Source organism: Erpetoichthys calabaricus, chromosome 14 (genome assembly GCF_900747795.2).
Source record: "Erpetoichthys calabaricus chromosome 14, fErpCal1.3, whole genome shotgun sequence".
NCBI classification, from domain to species: Eukaryota; Metazoa; Chordata; class Cladistia; order Polypteriformes; family Polypteridae; genus Erpetoichthys; species Erpetoichthys calabaricus.
In genome coordinates this window covers 1,002,581-1,029,364 of record NC_041407.2, presented here as the reverse complement: position 1 = coordinate 1,029,364, position 26,784 = coordinate 1,002,581, and the positions used below count along the sequence as shown (strand labels likewise).

Below are 26,784 nucleotides of genomic sequence, written 5' to 3'. Positions count from 1 at the left end.
AGTAGGCCCAAGGAGGCAGAAAGCTTCTCTTTTATTTCTGTTAATTGTCATGTTTGGTCTTCTCTGGGATGGTCTTCTAATTAACTCCCCACCTCATTTAGTGCTTTAGGCAGCCTTGGCATTATTTTTGATGTGGGTGAATTATACGACAGGAACATGTAATTGAATTTTTGAAACGCCACCTGTCACCACCCACTGCCAGTAGAAGTGTGGCCTTCCATTATTCATTTCAGGCTGCGGTTTGGGTTTTAGAATGCTGTGAGCTCAGGCTGATGACCTGCTGAGGGTTGCCCAGTAAGAGGTGGTATGCAATAGCCGAGCACGTTCACCACTGGAATACACTTTGTAGACCTTCTAACGACACGTGGCAGATCAAGCATCTTAGTCAGTGTCACTTATGAGTCACAGATGGGGACTGAATTGATCACCTTGTGGCTTGTAGTCAAGCAAGTTAGCCACTAGCTCACCACCATGCTCCTTTGGTCATATATACGGTACACACACACACATACAGTACATTCCCTAAGCCGCTTAATTCATTGCTAGGTCACAGAGGGACCAAGTGCCTATCCTGGCAGCTTTAAAAATATTGCCAAGTGCTCCTTTCTCTTTCTCATAGGACCCTGACCTCTGTGTCCTTTTTGCCAGGACTCATCCCAGTTGGCATCAGGTTTAAGGAGAGGGCGCCCCGGACACTGAGGGCACACACTCCTAGCAGACCAGTTAACCTACGCTGCATGACTTTCAGAGAACACCTAAGTGGGTACAAGGAGGGCCTTCACTGAGCACAAAGTGCCCAAGCCACTCACTTCATCCAGGTCATTGGAGCTGTGTGACAGCAGTGTTAACTACCATGGCACCTTGCTGCCATAATGTCACTGTGTGAATGGTGTGCTACAAGTAATGACATTTATTTAACTGAAATATCACCCCCCCCCCCCCCCCATACCTTGAGACTTGTATTGGAGCGTGGGTGGCTCAGGTCATTGAATCGCCAGTGTTCTGTCCCAGGGGTCTCGACTCCATCCCGCTGAGCATCAGGTGTGAGGAGGGGGTCTCCGCTAGTCAGGGGAAAAATCCCCAAGGAAAGCGGCCGATCCTTCCTGCGGGCAGACAAAAAAAACCAAGACGACATGACAGAGCGTTAGTTAACGCGCAGAGACAAATCCATCCATTTTGACCACCATCTGCTCACATGTAACCAGATGAACTACAAAGGCAACGATTACGTTGTTTCACTATCAAGCACAATTATTAACAATAAGCCGATCGCTCGGGGCACACTTGGTAAGGCAGCTGCCCCCCAGTCCTGTGGACCCCCATTCAGCTCCGGCTCCAGGTGGCCACTCTATATCACTGACAGGAGAACGCTACACAGATTGCCAAGTATCAAGGGGCTTCTCATGGCTCCAGAGTCAGTGGTTTAAATCCCACACCCACGCAGTGTCCATGCGCAGTTTGCATGTTCTCCCCATGACTATGCTGGCATTCCTCCTGGTACTCCAGTGTCAATAAGGATGTGTCACCAAGGCTCTACGATGCTACGTCAGGTCTGTTTCCTGCCTTGCTCTCACTGCTGCCAGGACAGGCTCCACACCTTGTAACCCTGCACAGGATGAAGTGGGTTTGAGATTTTTGGGTTATTTTGTGCCACTCCGGTTTCCTCTCAAAGTAGTAACCTCAGTCTGTGGCTTATTTACTAAGGACCACAATTAAACATCCAGTCAGCCTCGCAAGGAAAGGTGGAGGCCTCCGCCAACTTCCAGAATACACTCTTCTCCGACACTGAGCCGTGTGGTGCCATCACGTGACGTGTGGCAGTCTGGGCAGTCAAGCAAAATGAAGTGACTTGCTGACTTGGCAGTTTAGTCACAGTGTGAGGTTTGAGGGAGCCCATCAACAACGGATAAAGCAAACCAATCAGGGCACAGCACTCCTGAAAGAGACCGGCTTCATGCGGCTGCGGGGCACACACTACCTGGACCCCCGCCTGACTCATCAAGACTGGACCACTGGCACTGCCACTGGGAATAAAGTAGGAAAACTGTATATGGAAAATTCTGGAATCAATATTACTTTTGAGAACGAAAAACACACATACACAAATATACACACACACTGTACTGCATACATATATACACACAATTTATGTACAGATATCAACCGTATATCTATTCACACACATACAGTATACCTATTCTACACACACACACACACGCATGCGCACTTTATACGTACATATTGTCAAACACTTACGGAGTGGACTTATACTGGGTGAATACGGGAAAGAAAAAGAGCGAGACACAGCCGCCAACTTCTGTTGCATCTACTTAGCCGAAGTGGCAGAAGAGAAGCCATGAAAAGACCGCCGAGGTCCCACCTCATCTCAACAGTACCTACACGAGACCTCTGCCGGAAGTCGGCATTCTCAGTCGGACCAACTTGCTTCTGAAAGCTCATTTTTGATGGCATTGCACCAAACCTTTAGGATGGATGGATGGATGGATGGAGCACGTTGGTGCTTTCTTTTCATTTCCTCCTTTGGACAACTCAGCTAAATGGGAGATCCCTCGGGACCCCAACACCGATTTTCTTGCATTTGTAATCATTTTACAACACACAGTATATACAGCTACACATATGAACTTCATATATACGACACACACACACAACAAAGCACCAACCCAACAGAAACAAACATATGCCAACATAGGGCACACGTGTATCCATTTGCTTGGCAGGGTTGCTAGCCCACTTCCTTTGTGCCACATCTATCTACTTCCTAACCCTGGCGGAGCCCCTTGCCCAATTCAGACTGCTGACTCTGGCAAAGAGGTGGCTTTAAACCCCACCAGGAGAGGTCACTACTGTATAAGCCCCAGGCTCTTGGCCAGGATTGGCGATTGCTCCATTTTTGCCCCAAGAATAGCAGGCTAGTCGCCCCTTAACCCCCAGCGTGTCCAGATCTTCACATCTGTCAGTCAGTCACTCGACTGTCCATTCCTTTATCAAAAGGGGCAGACCCAGAGTTTGCTGCCCCCTAGCAGTTAATAGGAGTGTACTGTGCCATGTGCTTCTGCAACTGAAACACCCCCTTCTAGCTAGTGGACACACTATGCCAACCTCTGGCCTCATTCTGTTATCTGCCCTCTAGTGGCCTGGGGGTCCACAGCACACTTCCACCTAAACAACATCTCTTTTTCTAACATGGGTGCCTACAATAACACTCCATCCCTTAGTGGTCCCGCGTTGTCCCTTTAAGGGACGTATGCTATTAAAGTGTTGCATTGCCCCTGCTTTGTTCAGCCTCTCAGAACTCTGTGTGTGCCCCCCAAGTTTCCTTCACAAATGGCTGACATAACGGGACCCGACTACTGGTGACCTGGGCTCAGCAGTCCACGCCGAAAACGCTGTCCTCCCTCAAGTTGAAGCAGCCACGGCCGGAAACCTGGAAGTGCTGAGCCAAAAGCCAAATGAGGCTGGGCGTTTATGTGTGAAAATTATCCGCTGCTATTAATATCGAGCATGGGAGCTGGCAAAATGACAACAAGCATGCCAGGAGACGCGCGACTTTCTTTAGCGGACACTTCGGTCCAAAGCACATGGTAAATGAGTTGTGCAAAAAAGCCACAAGGTAGCATCTTACAGAAAATTCAGATTCACAATAAACAGAAGCACAAGTGTAGGCCGCCCTGCCCCTTGCCCAAGTAAATCAGGCCATTTTCAGCAAAACGAGGATGAGCTGTAGACTGAGGCACAGCAGCAGGGTGCCCGGCGCGGCCATGTCTTTATTTACCGCGTCTCATTAACATGCAGCTCGGGCTACCCAAGTGGTTCAACTAAACATGAGGCGCACCCCCGGGGGTCAGCACTGCCAGGCCTCACAAGGCTTCATCTGGACGGCCCAAAGCCCAACCGGCAGCTGCTTTAAAAGTTCAAGTGGAGATGGCAGCAGACGCTCGGCCAGGAGGCTCAAAATAAACAGAGCACCGGCTAAGCAGAAAATAATCCGTTCAGTCCATCGCTTTAAAAGCAGCGGGGGGGGGGATTGGGTCAGCAATAGGCAGGGGAGGACGGAATTGAGGGGAGCGAAGCCGGCATGGCGGGGGAGGGGAAGCGCTAATGCCAACAGCGAGAGCAGAGAAGCACACGGGTACCTGATTATCCTCGGCAGGTTCTGCGTCAGCGCCGGCAGGCCAGTCGACACCGAGTAGTGCACGAGCAGCAGGACGGAGAGCGACACCAGGATGGCAGAATTAATGACCACCGCCCCGCCAACAAAGCCAAACACAAAGAGCAGCATGCAGCCGGGACTCATGGCTCTGCCCTGGCATTGTGATGCTGCGCCGGGAAAGAGAAGGGATACTCTGCTGGGACGACGACGACGCCGGCGATGTGGGTGTATCCGAGCTCGCTGAGAAACAATGCCATCAGCAGCAGCAGCAGCAGCCGCGCAGCCGAGCCCAGCAGCGAGAGCGACTGAGCGCTGACATCACTCCCCCGAGCTCTCACAAAGAGAGCTAATTAAATATTTAGACTCCCACTCGGCGAGCCGCGAACACTTCTCGTGCTGACGGTGGTCTGCGCTGCAGCTCTTCACTGACACTCGAGTCCACTGGGAGGGGAGGGCGCTGACTTCAACTCTACGCGACCCCGCATCGCCACGAGGAAGTCCTGCGCCCGTTTGTGAGCTTGGGGAGTGGAGGCGCTATACAAGAACGATGATACACTGCTGTAGTAAATGGGAGGAGGACTCCTCAGTTAACTGGGGGTCTCGGGTTTGTCGACCACTTGTGTGCAGTTTCTGCGCTCTCATCCTGTATCTGTGACTGACTCAATCATACAATTCACACACACGGGTACCCAGCACTCCCAGGTTGGAACACCAACTAAATTTCGGGATGAAACCCACTCTATGCTGTTCCCTTGAAGAAACCGGGAATCCATGCCAACGTTCGAGGAGAGACGCTCAACGGTGTGGATTTGAACACCACACTTCAGAGCTCTTTGGCAGTCAGAGAGACACGCACACACCCGCAATTGAACACTTAATGAAAGTGCTCGGCCGCCCTTTTGGGCCACCAGGTGGCAGTTTGTACCCGTTAGGTTTCAGCCGGGGTTATTGCCCTGACTTTAGTTTCATTTTTTTGTCTGTATGATGTTGTTAAGTCTGATCTTGGTTTGTTCATATGCGGTGTATTCAGCTCATTGTTTGTTTTAGTCTGCTGTTTCGTACTGTTGTTCTCTGTTATCTGCCCCGTCTCCTGCATGTGGAGCCTAAAGCAGCAGCAGGGTCACCTAACGATATAACTGGGGTACAGGCCAGCCCCAGAAAAATATGGAGGAGATGCTGACATTTTGGTGACGTTCTCTAAGCTATTAAAGCCCCATTTTGGGCCTGGACAGCCTGTCACTTAAGTTTGGGGCTTGCCTGCCACTGTTGGTGAAGCTTACCCTCGGGAGTCAGACCTGCGTCAAGTGCTGGGCCGGCTTGGGGTTTTTTGGGGTCTGCACCCCCTTTTGATATATTTTATGGCTTGAATCACAACGGTATGCAAAGATCACATGGTTACTGAAAAGCCACCATGACACCAAATTTTGCATAGCATTATATATACTACGTGTGTGTGTGTGTGTATATATATATATATATATATATATATATATATATACACACACCCCACCGAGTTCAACTCCAGGTTCAACTATGCCACGTGTGGACACCGCATGCCCCAAAACCCCCCATCTTGACACAGACGTCGCCCAGCTACTGTAAATGGGCCCAGTTTGGATGGCTGAATGGCTGTGGAAGGACCTTCTGAACTCACTTACTTCGCACAAATCAGACAGGACCCAGGCCTTCATGCCTCTTTTGTAACTAAGGTCTAAGGCTAACATAAAGAGACACACAAAACACCCAAACTTGTGTGGCATGTACGGGGGCACTGCATTACTCTTCACACAAGTACCTTTGCCAGACTCTTTCTTCACATTGCACTGCAGTCTGATAGACCACAGTGTCCCCTTCTTTTATATTCTCCACACCTCTTCAGGTGGGCTTTGTGCCCCTTCATGATGGACTGGGACTTGCCTGGCTGGGGTGGAGGAGCAGATTTCCAAGCCAGTCCTGGAAATCACCCAGGAAGCACTTCCAGGTCAGGAAGAACCTCAACAGGACAGAGAAGTCCTCATCTCCCTCCAGTGGCTGCCTGTAGGTACTACAACTCTCATGCAGCCCCTGGGTGTCCAAATGGGAGCTCCACCAGAAGGGGGCAGCCACTACTGGGGGAGCACTTGTCACCTGGAGACAGTCTGCCACTGTCCATCCCTATAGTAAGGGAATGCCATCCACTCTAAGTCCGGATGCCAGCCCGTCCTCGCCTCCTATGACTCCACTGAAAATGCCCAGTCCTTGAAAGTTTAAGTCACATCATCACGAGCCCCTGAGGTGGCCTGGGACTGAGCCAGGCTAACCGGAGGGTTTCTGTTGTGGTGAGACTGCCAGTTATGTCATGCTGAGTATGCGTGTCCGTGTGGTACAGTGGGCACCGTTCATAGTTTTTATAATGTGGCTTACTGTCAAAGGCCTGCCAGTTCAATCCCCACACCAAATAACTGCATGACCCTGAGCAGCAACAACTACTACATTTCTATCCATGACATTCACAAAAACAGGAGGAGAACAGGCAGCACATCTAAACCAGTGCCATCAACTCACTGGAAATGAAATGATCAGCTTGGCTAACTCTCCTGACCTACCAGCATACACGACTACCACACCTGATGTCCCTGATAACACAGACCATGGCATTATGGGGGAAAAAGTGGTGAGCACACTTTCTGATGCCGGCCTGGTGCAGTCCTGAGCACTTACCGAACCCGGCCAAGCGTTCCCGATTCCAGCAGATCTGTCCCCGTCAGCTGCTGAAGTTTGGTGCGCTCCAGGTGCTCCATATAGTTGTGAATCATCTGCAGAAACCACAAGATAAATAAAAATAGAATTTAAAAAAGAAAACAGACACAAAGTCAACTGGAGATCGTGGGGTCAACTCCACACAAGCATTAGAAAGGTGTGGAACCGAGTAGCATAGCAGCCATGTGGTGGCCTTCACATCTCAACTGGACGATGTCCCTGCCTTCACAATGATGAGCTGAATGGCCAGTTCTCATAAAAAAGTGGGACGTAAACTGCGGTCCTGACGTCTGAACTCATCTGAGCTGTCAGCCAGTCGAGGTCTGAATTTGTGCCATAGCCCGGGGGTTTGCCCACGTAAATTTTAAGGCAGTTTCCTAATATAAGAGGTAATGTGATGATAGTCTGAATCTGTGACGGTGTGGCACACCTTGGTGGCTGATGCATCGGGGAAGGACAGAGCAAGTGGGCGCCTCTCTGACATCGTCAGCGTCCTTCATGGTCTCTCTGTCAGCTCTTCTACTTTTGATGGCGATCAACTATATAATAAAACGCTATGGTCTGCAAGTCCATCCCTCTGAGCAATCCGATTGGTCAGTTTGGCATTCGTGACGCGACAAAAGAAAAAGTGTGAGACGCACGAGGAGGACTAAAGACGTACGAGACATGCTGAGAGAGTCAAATATAAAACTGGAGAGGAGGTGAGACAGGCGCCTCGAAAATCACGACAAGTGGGCTTTAGGGGAGCGGGCTCGAGAGATGAAGTGTCAATGAAGAGAGGTACACGGAGGAATGGCACTGAAGGGCCACGTACGTCAAGAGATAGCAGGTGACAGCTGAAGTCCCCAAACAAGTTTGGGAAGGGACTGAGGCAAAACTACAAACATTACAATGAACGGAAATGAAAAGATGAACAAGGGAATGGGGAAAAATGAAAAATGGAAGGAAACAAAGACGCAGTCTGAAAATAATTGGTCTCCTGAGATTTGTAACTTTCATTTGCCATGGAGTGACATTATGCTAAATGGGTTGGCCTAAATATTTCAAACAGCGGCTTACAGTGAATACCTAAAATGAAATGGACAGATGGGTGGAATCAAAGGCTGGATTGTGAGGCACAAAGTGGAGTGATTCCTCAAATTAGGGGTGCTCTGTAAGCCCCTCTGCGATTGGCCAATTTCACCATTAAAACCTCTCAGCACATTAATAAGGTCGACCTGACAAAGACGCCACCCTAACTGCTGGTCCGGTTGCCTGGGTTTCCATTTCCCCAGTGGGGTTCCTGCCACGTGCCACCTAGCAACAAGCGTCAAGGCTATGAGAGTGCCGTCACGGTCACCAGGGACAAGAGTGACATGGTGCATTTTTTTCTCCCCAAACAGAGCATGTCAGCTGTCCCCGAGATCAGGCCCAAAACCCAAGCCAACAAAATGAAGAAAAGGTTAACAAATATGACACCCAGACTGAAAAATGGCCCAAACAAGACCACTTTCTTAACAAACATGTCAGTGTATTGTTGTTTTGTAAAATGAAGGCTCCTCTGGGGGACAACAAACTGAAGTGTCCACTACGGACAGCCAGACTAACCAAGACCGAAAAAGAAGGCGGCCCAGGAGGATGGGATGGGAAGAGAGAAACAGACACCCTGCAGGTCCTTGGTTGGCCATCCACGCCAAACTCCAGTCACATCTGCAGCAGTGAAAAGACGGCTCTGGGACGCTGGCCTTCGAGGGAGAGTCACAAAGAAACACTGACAAATCAAAAAAGAAAAGGTTAACGTGGGCAGAACTCCAGCGCCGGTGTACTTTTTGCTTTCACTGTTGTGTGTTGCCCTGCCCGGAGTTTGTTTCCTGCCTTGCGCCCTGTGTTGGCTGGGACTGGCTCTGGCAGACCCCCGTGACCCTGTAGTTAGTATATAATGGGTTGGATAATGGATGGATGATGTGTGTTGTGTCTAAAGGTCCTTCCCTCTCTCTCATATAAAGCTAAGACGAAATCGAGGGAGGTCACCAGCAGGGTCCCGAGAAACAGCAGCGCTGGCATTCGTCAACCTGATCCTAACCCCACCATGTGCAGCCACAAGCTGTGCCCTCCAGGTCGGCCTGTTCCTTGGCGTGACCCCTGCTTCTGTACGCATGCCGTCACAGAGCCCACGCCACTGAGCATACATAAGACACACGGACAAATCCGGACGTCTTGGCCTTGAGCGTTCTGAGAAGTCCAGTTATGTAACTTCATGACCCCGTTCTGCTGCTTCTCATTTTTCAACCATCCCAGAGACGCGCTATTAATAAGCGCCTGCTTGCACCACATCCAGACGAGGTCAACGAGACCGTTTTAACTCTCCTCCCAAACAGCCCGACTCTTGACGACGGATTTCTGTGCACTGTGATAGACCCATTTCACGGTCTATTTCTGTTTGTCGACATTGAAATTACACCAATCCGTCACGTTTCTCATCCTGCAACTGTCACTGCTGACAATGTGTTTAGTTAAATGACAGCAAGTCACCGGCCGGTCATTTTATTTAATTATTTACGCAAGCAGAAATCTTTACAGCAGATCAATCAGGTGATCATTTGTTTCTTAAAGGATGTCACACGTGTGCGTCAGAGGGGAGCCTTCCACGCTTGTCTAAGGTGAGCACCACCTTATCTTCAGTCCATGGGCTGTAAACACAGGAAACTTCCAGAAGGAGGCGTCTCATGTAGGAGACGGAGCTCTCTCCCTAAAGCCTGACCACCGGACACAGGACCCTTACTTTAGCTAGCTGTATTGCTGCGCTTGTTATTTTTGTTTCAACCCTTTCTGAGTAAACAGGGCGGCCCTGTTGGCACCACAACATTTCGACTGAGTCTCTGTCTTACAACTGCTCAGGGATACTCCACCCAAAAAGGACACCTTACTTTATATGCAACTTGCCCCTTGTAGTGATGGTTGAGACAAGTCGGTAATCTCATCTGCTCATGCAGAACAGAGATGACAGATGACACAATGCAAGATGACAGGCAACAGCAAACACCATCAAAAAATGGAGATGACAAAATCTCACGTTACTCATGTCACATAGTCCACATGTCAGGTCATCCAGTCGTGTGCTCAAAACCTCCCAAAAACTGCAATTTTTACTAAGCGAGAGAGGGAGAGAGGTCAGGAGTCCACACTGATACAGCACATTGGCACGCCCCACCACATGACAAACCAGCTCAGGATCCCAGAGTGCAGCCAAGTGACAGGTGACACCTCAGCACCACACTACTTCAGGTGGAATGGAGCACTGGGTGGTTTGGTATGGAGTGCCAATTTTGCCACCAGCCCCCAGGTTTTTTTTTTCCCCCTGTATGTTGGAGGGGCGACACGCAGGGCTGGATGCAGATTAACGTCATACCCAGGAGTATTGGTAATTAAACCACTTCTGAAACGAACGAAAATGGAACGCGTGTTTGAACTGAAGTCCCGCCTCATTCACTGCTCTCAAGCCCCGCCCAGTAGCAGCTTATTCATTGGCTAGCACTGCACCTCATGTGACAATGACAGCACAAGGTTCCCCGACAGACGACTACAAGACTAAAAGTTAGAAGAGAATGCGCCTCAGACGTTTCGGCTTGTGAAAGCGTCTCAGATATCAATTCACCCGTGCAGGTGCGACTCAAACCACCTACACCTGAACACCAGCAAAACCAAGGAGCTGGTGGTGGATTTTAGGAGGCCCAGGCCCCTCCTGGACCCTGTGATCATCAGAGGTGACTGTGTGCAGATGGTGCAGACCTATAAATACCTGGGAGTGCAGCTGGATGATAAATTGGACTGGCAATACAAGAGAGGACAGAGCCGACTATACTTCCTTAGAAGGCTGGCGTCCTTCAACATCTGCAATAAGATGCTGCAGATGTTCTACCAGACGGTTGTGGCGAGCGCCCTCTTCTACGCGGTGGTGTGCTGGGGAGGCAGCATAAAGAAGAGGGACGCCTCACGCCTGGACAAACTGGTGAGGAAGGCAGGCTCTATTGTAGGCACGGAGCTGGACAGTCTGACATCCGTGGCCGAGCAACAGGCGCTGAGCAGACTCCTGTCAATCATGGAGAATCCACTGCACCCACTGAACAGGATCATCTCCAGACAGAGGAGCAGCTTCAGTGACAGACTGCTGTCACCGTCCTGCTCCACTGATGGACTGAGAAGATCATTCCTCCGCCACACTATGCGACTCTTCAGTTCCACCCGGGGGGGTAAACGTTAACATTATACAAAATTATTGTCTGTTTTTACCTGCATTTTTATTACTCTTTAATTTAATATTGTTTTTTATCAGTATGCTGCTACTGGAGTATGGGAATTTCCCCTTGGGATTAATAAAGTATCTATCTATCTATCTGTCTAGGTAGGTTCACAGCCCGCCTGCCTGTCTAACAATATTTTATTATAAATAACTGCGTCTGGGATGCTGTGAGTGTGCGACTGGTGGACTTGACATGTAGATTATGCGACACGAGTAACTTAAGTGTTTACGGACATTTTTAGACAGGTTGCTGTTGTCCAACATTGGTCACCATAGACTTGTATTGTATCACAAACTTTTGTTTTATTTGAAATCTCCATGAAAACAGGGCCATCGCTACAAACTACACGGGGTAAGTAACATTTAAGAAAGAACAAAAATAGATTTTTGGGTGGAGTTTTCCTTTAAACTTTAATTCTTAGATCAGGCCACACTTGAACAGTTCCTCATGTGACAAATCTTCCACTTTTGTTTGTAATCCAAGTTCCAGTAAGACATTACAGCTACCCCCTCTTTAGCACTTTTTTGTGTTTTGAAGGTAAGCTGACGTGGACAGGGAGGTCTTAGTCAGCCCATCCCAAAGCACTGGGACCACAGATCACACCAGGAGAACAATGAGGACAATGCAATACAATACACTTTATTTTTATATTGCCCAGAATCACACAAGGAGTGCCGCAATGGGCTTTAACAGGCCCCGCTTCTTGAGAGCCCCGCAGCCTTGACTCTCTTAAGAAGACAAGAAAAAAAACGGAAGAAACATCCGGAAAGGCAGTTAAATGAGAGACCCCTTTCCAGGTATGTAGTGGGTGACAATACAATACACAGAAGAGAACACAAGTAATCCTCAATACAACACAAGAAATAGTGCAATAGAAATCTTCCAAGGACATGACAATGAGGACTGCCTCGTTCTCTAGCTTTATTCTTTCCAATGTGCACCCTACTATGGTTCAAAAGCATTTCATCCTGTCATTCATTCCCTATCTCAAATCTCCTTGCTCCAGTGCTGGATCTTACACTTATTCCAGCATTATAAGGCAGCAGGGAAGAAGCCCATCCTGGACAGGAGGCCATTTGGTGACAGGGCACACATCCACCCACATTTGGTCACCATAACTTAATTTACACATCTTTGAGATGCGAAGCTGACACGGCCATGGAGAAAACGCGCCTGCAGTGGAGCCTCATAGCCATTAGCAAAGATGGCATCCTCTCCCTCTGTCTGCTGGAGCCTTCAGGCAGCAGCACAAACCACCAAGCCGGCCTAATGCATAAAGAAGCACCAGAGTGCCAACTGGCATGAAGCGTGTGTTCTGTAACGTTACAAGACCTAAACGGCTAACAATCGATTTTAGAAGGAGCCCCGTTCACCCGCAAGGCCCCACCGTCACAAAGCAGGGAAGCAGAGATTGTTGGGAGTTAGGAATACGCTGGAAGACACTGAATCAAAGTGCAGGAGCCGGAAGGAACGGCAGCGCCCCCTTCTGTCTGCAGGAGGGTCAAGTCTTTCAAACTGAAAGTGTAACGTTTGTGCTTCGTCTACAATCAATGAGCAGATCTTTGGGTTTTGAAACGTTCTGGAAATGAAAACACACAATCATTGCTGATGTTCTTGCATGGAAGGGAGCTATAAAATAATAAAGTCAGGTCTGACAGAGTTCTTTAATGAACAGGTGATGTGAAAATGTGTTTGCCCCCTTCCTAATGCCCTTCGTTTTTTTTTTGCATATTTTACACAATGAATGGCCTCAGGCCTTCAAACAAAATGCAATCTTTGAGAAAGGGGACCTGAATGAACACACCATAGTTTTAAAAACCGGAACGTGCTTAATCCAAGTTGTCCAACACCCCAGGTGAAAAGGTGATAGCCCCCTTAATTTTAATGCTACAACACTTCCCATCACTTGATGTCTGCCTTTAACATCACCGCTGAGAAACCGTCGCCCACTCCTCCTGGTCTGAATCAGTCACATGGGGGGTTTGTAAGCGTCAGCATCTCTGTGACGGCCTGCTGCACAAGCCAATGGCGCCTCAGCTTCAGGTCGGGGACAGAGGAGCGGCCATTCTCCTTAAGAATACGCTGCTTCCTTAAAGAATGGAATTCTTCCCAAGCATTCCCACTCCCTCACACCAGGAGCTCCATGTTCTTTTATTGTATCTTTCCAGTCCACCCTCATACTATCAGTCCGTGACGTTTGTTTTACTTTAATGAACATCCACAGGCTTAACGTGCCGGCCGAGCAGTCGCTGATCTTGTTAGCTGTTGCCCAAGTCTGCATGTAAATGCCAATAGGGACTCTGCTCTGTTGGGCCCTTGACCAAGGCCCTTAACCTGCAATTGCTGAGCGCTTTGAGTAGTGAGAAAAGCGCTATATAAATGCAAAGAATTATTATTATTATGTTGGTTTTATTTTTTATACAGTACATATTATGAACCATATGTCACTATTAATGGGCAGCACGGTGGCACAGTGGTAGCACTGCTGCCTCGCAGTTAGGAGACCCGGGTTCGGTTCCCGGATTCTCCCTGTGTGGAGTTTGCATGTTCTCCCCGTGTCTGCGTGGGTTTCCTCCCACAGTCCAAAGACATGCAGGTTAGGTGGATTGGCGATCCTAAATTGGCCCTAGTGTGTGCTTGGTGTGTTTGTGTGTGTGCTGTGGTGGGTTGGCACCCTGCCTGGGATTGGTTCCTGCCTTGTGCGCTGTGTTGGCTGGGATTGGCTCCAGCAGACCCCTGTGTTCAGATTCAGCGGATTGTGAAATGGATGGATGGATGTCACTATTATTACTATTATGTATTAGGTTGGCCACATTTTTAATGTGATGCCTCAGTCATTCTGTAGAAAATGTGCTGAAAATAAAAAACTTTACCCGTAAGGACAATAAACTTGAACTGAATTATTTTCCTTTTTAATAAGCAGAATGGAATTCTGAAGCAGTGCATCCTGGGTAGGCCCCATCTGTCCCCAGTGACTGAGCTCAACTGCAGTCAATGTGACAATCAAAGGTGAAATGTCTGCTAGTGAGGGATGTGACCGCTGCTTACGGCTCGGTGGTCTCCTTTTCCCACACTTAACGTCATGGATGTCAAACTAAGATCAGAATGGCGGCTTTATTTTATTTTATTTTTTATTTATTTAAAGCACTGATTTGACTGTCTTTTGAGTATTTGCACAGTTTGTCTTCTTGTTTATGGTCTTGGCACTAGAGGCAGGGCAGGGCTGCCATATTAAGCCACTCCATGGTATGTAGGATTTTATTTAAGGCTTTAATTTAATGGATTACTCAAGAAGGATTCTCTTTAACGTGAAGTCTGAGGGAGCAGAGACAGGTGTGAGGTTTCTACTTTCTGCCGATATCATAAACTCATTGCTCTGGGACTTCTTAATAACTACTTCAAGTCCAGTGGCCATGGCAGCCTCCCAAAAGTACAAACCCCGAGACCCTGGTTTACATGACTGCTGTACTCTCTGTGACTGGCAAACCTTCAGAAATCTAACGCTCAAAATGGAGAAAACCAAACTCACCTCTGTGTGCCGCTGATGAAGAGCGTTATACTCCTTCTTCAGTTCAGCCTCCCGCTCTTCTAACCTGCTAACTGAGAAGAGAGTTATTGCTAGACATAACCTGAACAACCGAGAGGCGCCTGTCTGCTCGTCTGTCCACGTCAGAGTGAAGCAGATAGAAGCCTGACATTTCACACACACACACAAAGACAAGGAGAGTGGCACACTTGTGAGCGCTGCTACCTCCCAGACCTGGTGCCCCGTTGTCGTCCATGTGGAATCTGCTCTGGTGTTCCTCTGGTACCCCACACCCCCAAACAGCTGCAAGTTAATGTGACTGCTGATCCCACATGTTAGTGCGTATGAATGGAAAGGCAACGAAGCCAATCGGAACTAAAAGACATGTCACAACATTTAAGAACACAACCTAACTTCTCCAAACCCATTTAATCCAAATAACGGTCTCAGATGGGTCCAGAGCCTCTCTCAGGATTGGTGTGTGGACCAGGGCTAATTGGGCCCTCATAGTGTGCAGAATCCAATGGACTTCTGACTTCATGTGCTAATCAACACACAACACTCTTCATGGCGTCAGACACGCTTGACCGTCCAGCAGCCCTCCTGTCATTTTTAGGCACTACCATCTCTCTAAGCTTTATACACAACGGGGTGACACAGTAAAAAAACAACATCCAGTGAGCAGGGAGAAGGTGGGCACGGCCAGAGGAGAAGGGCCACACTCGTTCAAGGAAGGCCCCGAGTCCTCAAATCGCAGCTACACTCTCCACCATTACTCGGTAGAACTACCTGAAGTCAAAGTCAAAAATCTTAGAAACCGGTTTATGACATTATATACAGTGTTTAAAAATATTAACTGTACACACACACACACACACACACACACACACACACACACACACACTGAGGAGAGCAGGCCATTCAGCCCGACAACTCCACCACTTGCTATTCAGTTGCTTCTTTCCCCTCAGTCTTCTCTGCCACACCACTTTGTCACTTACTCCATGGGTTTGTGGTTCTTTATGTTAAGAAAAATATTCAAATGTTGGTGTGACATTTAAACTTAACAACGGTGTCCCCAGGTCCCTGTTGAACTCATTTTAAAGTAAGGGTCTGGAAACACTGGAACCATTTCTTTGATAATTTTAAACAAATTTGATCATGTCACCTCTTGACCATTTTAATCACAGACACAATAATATATAAATAAATAATACATGGAAGGTATAGAATTGAAGCGAACACACTCTGACTGTACTTCCAGTCCTGATGTTACCAGCCTCGCCTGTTCGGTTTCCTCCCTTAGAGGACTGGCACCCACACAGGAAGTTCCCATTCATCTGCTTCCAAGCTTCTGGAGAAGGCAGACCTCGAGCCACCCAAGACGCCACTTGGCAGCTGTATGACAACACTTTAACACATCAACTCGACTAGTTGTGCCTATTCATTTTCTTTTTCCTCCTAAACATTAAATGGAGACTCCACCGGATAATTCAAGCTACTCGAAATGAGGGATTTAATTGAAGTCACAATTTTTCGAGACTTTCACCTGTTTAACATTTCTAATTCTGCCCCATCCCTTTCTCAGTCTTCTTCACAATTTCATATATACACATACAGTATGTACACACACACACACAATATACATACATATATAAATAATTACATATACACACGTGTGTATATACAATATATATTTTATACACACACACACTCTGTATATACTGTGTGTGATTTTTTGTGAACATTCATTACCCATCTAAACATCATAATTTAAACATTTCTTGCCTTTCACCCAATGTGGCTGCCAGCCTGGATTAATAGGATCTGAGAATGAATGCGTGTATACAGTATGTGTATATGGACCCAGCATGCCAAGTTCAAAACCAGCACCAGGCTGCCATCTGTGTGGACTTTGCATGCTATGCCCTGTCTGCCTGGCTTTCCCTCCCAAAGATGTGTAGTTTAATGAAGTAAACTCTCCTGGTGAGGCAGTGTATGTTATTAGTGGGCACCGTGATGGACTGGCACCTCATAAGGGTTGTTTCTCACCCAGGATGCTTCTGAGCCATCTGTGATCTGGAATTGTGTAAAAGGAGTTTGAAAATGTCTCTTTATATTAACAAAATTACATTTCTCAATGAGGAAGCAAAAACTCAAAGCAGAAAAAGGAAAATGTACTTTCAAAAAGCTTAAAGCACAACATTCTGCATTTTAGATTCATGTTTATCAGGGCACCAGCGAATGGCATGTTGGTGAGACTTGAAAATAAGAAGTTTGACAAACAGGAGGAGACGATCGAGTTTGTGAAGGTTGTCTGTTTAGCGAATAGCCAAGATGTCCCAGAACTGCGCTGTACTCTTTCCAGATGACGATATCAATACTAAAAGAGCCAACTCCACACAAAGCCCACTTCGTGTTATCACTGCAGAAGCCACCAGAGGGAGCCCTGCTCCACAAAACAAGCCCGCTTGAAGCCATGTGAGCAGACGTGCCAGTGCTTGGTGCCAAAGCTGTCACCGGACTGCTGGGCGTCTCCAGGCTAAAGGCACATGTGAAGGGGGTGACGTAAAGTTAAGACGGACTTTTCTTGTTTTGTACTCTGTACCCGCGTGAAACGAGCACAGGTAACTATGCTGTTAAGGAAGCTTACAATTATCCATCGCTTGCATTTTGAACATGCCATTTACTTAGAAAAACAACATATAAAAATAAAAAATGTAACTTTAATAAGGGACACTTACAAGTACCAAGAAGCTCAGCTTGGCAAACAGACCTCTGTAGGCACAAGTCGCACACTCACAAGTGCCAATGGTCAGCACCTTCCAGACTTTGGGAATCCCTATTTCTAATGGCACAACCTTCTATGGTGCACATGGACCCCACTTTAAAGGGGTCTCGGCTGTGCTTCTATTTCAATGATGGGGGGACACTGCTAGCCATGTCGGTGACCTTCGAGCTCCTTTTCACCCTTCAGTCAAGTATTTCATGCCATGCACTCTGACCCTGAGGCACCCCGACATTCACAAAAACCAAACTCAAAGGGGAAAACCCCAACTACCAAAGTCCAAGTCTGTGGCTTGAGAAACAAAGGCGTACCTGAAGAGGACACAAACCTGAACGTACGTTTTTTGGCTTTTAACTGACATTAACGTTCTGTCCGTCTCTTTTGCAAAAATAGATTGAAATGCCAAGCGGGACCAACTGGTTTAATAAGTGATGGGAACAAATAACAAAAGAAAACGAGCCGCATGCAAAGAGTGACACGTGATCCCTCTGCCAGCAGGTGTCTGATGACTCGGCCGGGCCTCGGGAGGTCTTACATTTCACAACCTGAATGAAGAAGAAGGGGGCAGGGGACGGGGTGGCACACACCTCTTCATCCTGAGCCAGCTTTTCTATTTAGGGAGGAATTCAGTTTCAAAGAGCTGTCGAAACTGGAGGCCTGGCCGGGGTCAGGGAAGCCTCCTGAAAGATGCTGAATGTTGGGACTGTGGAGGCCACTGGAGTAAACGGTCGTCACTGTCACACTCGGGGCCTGAAATGATGTGTTTTGTGAAAAAAAAAAAAAAAAGTGCGCAGTGGCATTCAAGTGGTGCTCACAAGTCAATGTGAGGCAAGAAAATAAATCGTTGCCACCACCAGCAGCCTAGACCACTGACCCAAGTCACGATGGATCCACCAATCACGCGATCTACCACAAATCCTGATCCTGCATGGCACAGCAGACACAGAGATTCGTCAGTTTAGGTGACATTACAGTTGGTCAGTGCCTGCTGAAGTCTCACACTCCTGTGCCCAGTGAGGTCTTTGGCTGTAGGCCGTCCTCTTCAAACGCTCAACACGTCCTGCATTCTGGGATGCTGTAAAGAGCTGCGATTTGTGACCTTCCTGTTCTGAGCGGGCTCATCTGCCCACAGCTCACAGATGGCACTGCATATAAAATGTCAGGAATACCATGTCTGGCACCTTGGAGAGTGCTGACATGTTTGCACGTCTGGCACCAACTATTATAGCTGCTTAGTTTGCATGCCTCGGCCATTTGAACGTTTGGTCGATCGTGTTGGCTCACCATTGGCTGTTGGGAGGAGCAGCTGATTCAAACTAAGAAGCAAGAGCAGCTGCTAAGGTGGGCACCAAGTGTATAAATTTAATAAAACGATTACACAGCTCACAGTAACCAATGAAAAAAAAAAAACAACAACGTGTTACTCTAACGGAGTCTGTAATGATGACAACAGTAACAGCAAAGACGCCAGCCTCCTCACCCGAACGAAGGAGGCTGCCCGAGGGCCGCTGTTTCCAGGTACTGTCTGTGCAAATCACGCCTGCTCTTCCTGTGTCTACGTGGGGTCTCTCTCAGGGCACCAGAAACATGCAAGGCATTTCAAAATTGTCCCTCTGTGGGTGAGCACGCGAGTGTGAGGCGAGATGGCCGCCCCACGCAGGACTCTTCTCCTGTCTTACACCCACCGCAGACCCGGAACTGGACTACACGGTTTTATTACCCCAGTAGAATTAGTGGGCTGGGAGTGTGCGTGTGCCCAATGGTGGACGGGTTTCTTCCTGCTACGGCTTAGCCCAGGTTTTGTTGTTTTTCTTGTTAATATTGAATACTGGTTATGTTTATGTGATTAGTCATGTGGTCTGTCCAAGGCCCTGGCAGCAGCCTGTCACCTCCAGATTGGCGCTGTGTCTTTGGAGAGCCATTCGACCCCGAGCTGCCAGCCTCTCTTGTTGCTCTGTAGCAGTTAACATGGCTGTTTGGCTCCGTTTGCACCAAAGACGCGCTGTGAGCAGTGACCCCTCTTTAATCCTCGCCTGTTCATCAGGATCACAGGACAGACGTGATGCCCATGTTGGTGCCCAGCATGTGCCCCTGCTCCATTTTCATGCTTAGCACTCCTCTGACTTTTTGTGAACTTTCCAGTTCATTCATCAACACTCCGCCGTGGTAAAACACAGGCTCCATACTGGGCAGAAAGCCTTCAGTGGGGGATTTCAGCCCATAAAAAGCGGGCCACCGCTCTCCTTTGGTGCAACTGGAGAATGAAGACGGCCAGGTTTACTCTTACAAAACAAGAACAGAATACGACTGACCGAGGGCAAAACTTTCATACGTCTTTTCTAATGTTTATTGTGGACTCGTTTCCACGTGTGTGTGTGTGTGCAAGGAAAGCTGTACAGTCAACCCAAACCAATTGATCACAATAATTATTGATTCATCTTCATCGATTGCAATGGCAGCTGGCAAAGATGCCCTTTAATACTAGAAGCTCCGCCTGCGTAGTGATGAAACAGGAGAGACTTGGAAAAAAATCAAGAGAAAAGTAATAATTGGTATTGAGAAGATTTTATAACGAGTGCTTTCGTATCCGAGGGCCTCTTGATATCCCACATTTTTGGTTTTGCTGTTGGGGGGGAGAATGTGGCTGTGATCTCTCTGTCAAAAATGTAAAAAGTTGGCAAGGAATCTCTAGCCAAGCGGAAAGTAAGTACACTCCAACGTCAAACGTCGCCACTGTATCTGATCGTGTTCAGCTCTGATCGGGAGAGGGTCCCCCGCGTGGGGAGAAGAGCACGTGGCCAATGAGCAGCCACCCTGTAAACCACACGTAGCTCTGATCTCTCTCCAAACAGTCTCTAGATGATAAAGTCTGCTGAACACACGGGTATCGCTGGCGAAGCAGAGGTACGGTGCGCTCCAACACGTGGTAACAGGTAGAGCGACTCGAACAGAGGCTGGCGTGGGAGTGAGGAGGGCCCTGCCCAGCTCCCTACTCCTGAGGTCCTGCCTCCCACTCCCCTTGGCCCGCAGCTTCTCTCTCTCTCGGAATCTCGTTAATAAATTGGTGCTGCAAGCGAACTGTGATACTTGGCGCGATGAGAGAAGTCGCAAAATCCACCGGAACGTTCAAGCAAATTAGAGAAAAAATCCTAATTTAAAACCGTTTTAATACCGTATATACTCGCGTATAAGTCGGGTTTTGAAACATGAAAAGTCGATCATAAAATCAGACCCTGACTTATACGCCCGTTCAGAAATGTGACACTTAAAATTTTTCTTGCCTCCTCCAATCTCGCTCACCAGTTTCTCAGACGCATTGAATTTTGTTGCAGTAGCGCAGTTACCAATTTCTTTTGCCACTTCAACGATGTTTAATTTAAAATCAGCTTCATATGTTCTTCTGATCGAACGCTCCATCGTAGATGAGGGAGGCTCTTACGATAAAGGAGTATGAGGGTGGGAGATACAAATAACACAAAACAGTGCGGGTTTCACCGTGGGGTCACGTAGACACAATACGTAGAAACAAAAATGGCCGTGTGCTCCGTGGTGACTCTCTCAGGTGGGCGTTAGCATATTGTAATCTCTTGGACCAATAGCGGGAGTTCTCTGCATTCGACTTATATGACCAACATTATAAAATACCAGAAATTATACGGTAAAATCAAGCCCCAACTTATCCGGGAGTATATATGGTAGTTCTCTCATAATATATATATATATGGGGATTACATCTAATTTGGAGGTAAGGTGGTTACGTATTTCAGACGTACTAAGTCACTGATGATGGCACCTCTGGTGAGTGACATGTTGCATGTTCATTTGCACTCGACTCTGTACATGTGACAATACGGACCCCATGAACCTATAAACCCATCAGGGCTCCTGTTCAGCTTTCAACAGGTGAATACCACGCAGAAGGCCCTTCACGCTCGGCCTGGCATCACCACTTTGTAATTTCTACAACCTGCCCTCTGCCAGGCCGGGTCCCAGAGTGAGACGTGGTGGCAGCTCAAGTAGTAGCCTTGTGCTTTATGTGTGCCCGATGCCCTGGCCACTCTATACAGTACGTTACTGGCACAAAGAAGGGAATTTGCCAACTGGAATGTTCATCTGGCGCCCCCACGCACGACTGAACCCACGTAACACAACTCAAGGCGGGGGGGGAGTCAGTGGTCACATGTTTTTATACAACTTGGGAAGAGTGAGCAGAAATTATGTACAACTCGATCCAGATCATAAAAAGACGAGAAAGCGCTGTGCCAAATTAAACAACGGACCCTTTATGTGCGTAGACAACGGCTCCTGTCAAACAAAGAGCAATTCTGTGGACGACATTCCCGTTTGCAGGCAGGAGATCTACAGAATGTGCCTGATGGGTAGAGTCTATTGAAATGATCAGTTGTGTGGCACGGCCATGGCCATGCCCTTGGGACTCGATGGGCCAGCCACCTCCACAGTGCAATGGTCACGTTGCCATCTTCCAGCCACTTGATTAATTAGAACAGAATATTCAAAAGAAGAAAGATACGTTTTTTTTTTTTTTTGGTTTTTTTTAATTGATGTGTCCCCTTTCAGTGAAGGAAGAAAATTAAATAAGGTCAGCCGGGGACGTGAGGAGACGAATCTCCGTCTCATTAAGCTTCAGGCCTTCTGCTAAAGCACAAGCGCACGGCTCCAATCTGTGGGCCTCTCTCAGTGCTTAAACGGATTTCATTTGCACTTGGTGTTGCTTCACTTTTCTTCTTCCATAATTAAATTAGCAGTTTTTAATTTGGGTATCGCACTAGTGCCATTTCAAAGACCTGTACCTGCCGGTTATCCCCCTGATTTTGGGTTGGCGATTCCAGATTTGCCCCCCTGACGGTGTGGACGTGAAGGGCCCCGTAGTGTACTGCTGCCCTTACTGTGGCTGTGTTCTAATCTGCTTCCTGTGCTGCTGGGATGGGCGTTGGTACCCGTGTGACCCTGAAATGGATAAAATGGGACACAGGATGTCATGTATGCAAAAAAAAAAAAAAAAAAGGAATATCATTTTAGTAAATAAACCTGAAGATTTCTTCATTCTGAAAGGTAGCATCGGGATCCAGGGTGGGAAATGGGCATGTGGGGCCAAGCAGATGTCGCTTGTTACACCTGAGACACACCAAGGCTGATGGTGGGCACTAAGCCTGTATTACAGTGAGGAGAGCATTGTGGGATGTTGATGGCCATTCACTAGTCACTCTACAGACACTGCCCTCCCAGGGTGTAAAACACACACACACACTTGTCAGTGCAGTACGTCAGTTGAATCGACATTTGTCTAAGAGACGGCTACTGCACGTCTTAAGTGCTGATGGGCAGATGCGCATAATCTGCCCTCTTCTCCCTTAAACCTCAGCCTGGCCTGTATTTTCTGCTCCAGGCAGATGTACTGTTCCTCTCTCCATCTGTCATCCACAGGACCGGGTGGGTGGGTGGGATATCGGTTAGGGGGACAGTGTGGACTCTTCTGGTTACACTCCTTTTCATTTCTCCACTAGCTGAAATACCCAGCATTGCCCAGAAGGAAAATAAAGTGTTTTTTTTTTTTTTTTTTTTTAATTGTTTGAGAAAATTCCTGGATCCTCCCTGCGTGGAGTTTGCATGTTCTCCTTGTGTCTGCATGGGTTTCCTCCGGGTACTCCAGTTTCCTCCCACAGTCCAAAGACTTGCAGGTTAAGTGCATTGGCGATTCTAAATTGTCCCTAGTGTGTGTTTGGGGTGTGTGTGTGTGCCCTGTGGTGGGCTGGCGCCCTGCCCGGGGTTTGTTTCCTGCCTTGTGCCCTGTGTTGGCTGGGATTGGCTCCAGCATTCCCCCGTGACACTGTAGTTAGGATATAGCGGGTTGGATAATGGATGGATGGATGTTTGAGAAAAATAAAAAAAAAACTTTAAAAATAAAAATAGCAAACAATGAAGACTCACTAATGTGCTTGTCTTGCGGTTTTGAATGTACGTATGTATGTATGTATGTATGTTATCATCCAGTTGACGCCAACTCTCTTTAATTTCAAAAGCACCAGGCACACGGGTGGTGGTGGCACTCAAACATATAGAATGCTGGCAGTCACCTCCAGTTCGCCCTCTGGTGGTCATTCCGAGTGTCAACTGGATGATAACATGCATACAAGACCACAAGATCACCCCCCCCACCCTACCCAGATGGGGGTGTGCGCGTTAGGGTTGATTTCAGCCTACAGTATTTTTAGTCGCCCAATGAGAAACACGTGTGCCAAGTGCCATGAAATTCGGAAGTGATGCCGGAACGCACACACAGACAGACAGACAGACATTCACTTATATATATATATATATATATATATATATATATAATGTAGATTGTCAGTCCACGAGATTTACGCACATCACTCTCTTAATGGGGTTTCTCGATTTTTGGATAGAAGACTTCAGAAATTCACCAGTGTTTTTCAGTGGGAGTTTTTGAAATTCCAAAAAAGTGAAAATTTAAACTTTTCTCACAAATTTCTTTGAAGGAAAACTGGAAGCCAACTAAGTTGTTTTTCATGTGGGCCTGACAGTGACAGGAGGTGCTTTTTACATTAAATACAAAAGCCAACTAAAAATGAGCACATTAAATCATCAAAAAGGAACGTAAAACAGTAAGGGCATGAAATGTCAAAAATCAGACACGTGACATTAACCAAATCTCCCAATGGAGTTGCCGTGCTCAACCTCTGGTGCAGGGACCGAGCCCCCTTTCACGCATGCAGGCAGACCCTGTGATTTATCAGTGGGCTCCTTGCTGAAGACGCGTGAACTAGGATGCCAAGAACATCACACGTGGGCCTTGTGAGTCCAGTTTCACGAATGCCACCTTCCCATTAGCGGTGAAACAGAAATGCCAGTGTGGTGGAGCAGCGAGATTTGCTCAGCCCAGGGATCATGCTGGAATATATAAAGCAGCTGGTCATGTTTTATGCTATTTCACTTTTGATCTGGAAAATGAACAATAAGACACCTTGGTCACCTTGTGGATTTTGCACATTTTCCTTGTGTCCTATAAACGCTCCGATTTGGTTATTCCTCCTCACTCTAAACGATGTGCAGTGTTGCTTACTTGGCCTGGGGAGAGGGACCGTAAGTCTGTGCCCAACACTGGACCTGTGCCCTTGTCCAGGGTTGGTGCTTCTTCTGTGCCAGACTTTGGGGGTACCAAGCTGTTCATGATAAATGTGATCAGGTGAGGCTGAGAAGGCCTTCTGCTGTTGTAATCATTCGGTCCCCTTCACTGACTTGGGCTCGTCTGGCGTCTCTCTGCACACACCTGCCACTCTTTGAAGCACTTGCTCTCATCTTCCTCATTCGTAGGTCACTCCCAATAGCACAACTGTCATGATCTGGTTTAATGTTGGCGATACTAGGAAGCTTCACTCGCCAACCCCCCCCACCCTGCCAAGCGCTACGTGCCGTTGTGAAGAAGAGGGCAGAACGCACCCCAAGGAGACGTGGTCACTCCTCTAATACCCCTCTTTAGCGGTGATACAATGGGAAACAAATAACAGTTGTGTTTTTGACCTCCTTTTTGCTCGATCAGCTGCTGCTGCTCCCGTGTTGTGTGATCGTCATCTCGTGCAGCGCTTCGAACATTTTAAAGTCACTAACTTGTCTCTCTTCTCCCCCCGGACATCAAACACGATTCAATCTCTTTTCGCCGTTCCATTATTTCACCAAGTAATAATAATTTCCGTTTTTTGCACTAATGCGATCTTCACTGTCGTTTTTTTGAGACTTTCGAATTTTCCTACTTCCATCATCTCTAACCTGCTCTGCATGTGTATCACGGGACTTGTTTCCAAAGGTGACGTGCCCGTCTCGCGGGACGTGAAAGTGTCTCTCTGTTATTTTACCATCTTTTATGCCACTTTGAGGTTTCTGTATCACCAACAAAATGTCGGCTCAGTCGTTAGGGTCTCGTCTCTCATTTCTAGGGGCCATGGCCTACAAACCTGCAGCCCCCAGTTCACCGGTGTATTGGGATAAAAAGTCATCTGCAGTTATCTGATCGTTCGGATCGCGTCTTCCTTGGTTTTGACTTTGATTCTGGCCTCTTGTCTGCTTTCCGTCACTTTTTTCCTTCTAATTTATTTATTTTGTTTTGGTTTTTACTCGGCTCTCCTTGGTTCACCTCTGAAAATGACTATGGAGTCGGGACAACAGCAGCATGGCGGTCTGTGTAGGGTCTGCAGCTTGCATTCTCTCCCTGTGTACAGCTTACCCGACCTGGTGGCTTTAAGGTGGCACAGCACAAGGAAGTGATGGTCCGGGTGATAACGTGGCCTGTAATGCACTGGCGCCCCCTTTACACACAGAACTGTCAGGACAGACGCCAACTCCCTACAAACTTAAACCTGGACTTAGTGGTGTCAGTAAGTGGACAGGTCTTCAGATATGTTCCTGAATGGTCACATATGAGCCACTAGATTCAGATGGGACTCCCTGGTTAAGAACTGGCACCATCGTTTAGAGCAAAACCAGCTAACCTGACCAGAGTTGTGCACTTGCAGTTTATGGATGGTGAAGCAGGGACCTTCAAATCACATTTGTTGAAACCATTAGAGGAGTTCAAATTGGTGGGCCACATTGAGCCAAACGCCCTGCGCCCAGTTAAACTGCCAACAGATGCTTCTCTGAGGAGGCGAGACTGGTGCTCATGGTGTCACATGCTAGTGGCTCACACTCAGGAGGTCACATTACCGGCACCCGTGTCTGTATTATGGGAAAGAAACAAACGCAAACAGAAATGGAAAACACAGAAACCAAGAGCTTACATAACAGAGACTGAGCCGGTAATGAAATCAGAAGGCTGAGACCGCAGCACACAGCCTCCTCACACCGGTGGGCTGCAGGGGAGGCTTACTTTGATCTGCGTAGTTCTTGGCCTTGAGCTCCAGCTGCCGTGAGAAGGACTCCAGCGACTCCACTCGACCTTGCAGGTCTTTCTTCTCCTGTTCCTGGGAGTCTTCAAATTCAATAAATTTCTAGTAAAAAGAAACAAAAAAATACAAACAAGGAACCAAACGTTAAGTCGTTGTACTCAAAAAATGCCAAGACCTGTCAATGGCATGAAATAAACACCTGAATAATAAGGCATGGCATCAGAGCACATCAAAGGCAGTGGAGCACCCACTACTTAAACTACTTTGGGGGGTGTTCACTGCGAGGGTCCTTTGCCCAAGGTGCGAGTCATTCTCACAAAGCTGTGCCATCGTCTGCACACAGCAATTCATACATT

General features: G+C 47.7%; 1 protein-coding gene across 12 annotated transcripts in view; it reads right to left on the bottom strand.

The window, feature by feature from the left end:
- Positions 1 to 26,784, bottom strand: part of LOC114664291 (C-Jun-amino-terminal kinase-interacting protein 4-like) — a 109,059-nt gene that overhangs the window by 50,600 nt on the left and 31,675 nt on the right. For 7 of the 12 annotated variants that reach the window (XM_051918786.1, XM_028818335.2, XM_051918787.1 and 4 more), the window contains exons 2-5: positions 26,410 to 26,530; positions 14,723 to 14,793; positions 6,875 to 6,969; positions 950 to 1,103 (exon numbers count right to left, since the gene is read on the bottom strand). In XM_051918786.1, the coding sequence (XP_051774746.1) occupies positions 950 to 1,103; positions 6,875 to 6,969; positions 14,723 to 14,793; positions 26,410 to 26,530 (441 nt within the window). Of the gene's footprint in view, positions 1 to 949; positions 1,104 to 4,157; positions 4,568 to 6,874; positions 6,970 to 14,722; positions 14,794 to 26,409; positions 26,531 to 26,784 lie in introns of those variants that run through there. The other 5 variants (XM_051918791.1, XM_028818342.2, XM_051918792.1 and 2 more) reach the window with 3 other exon arrangements.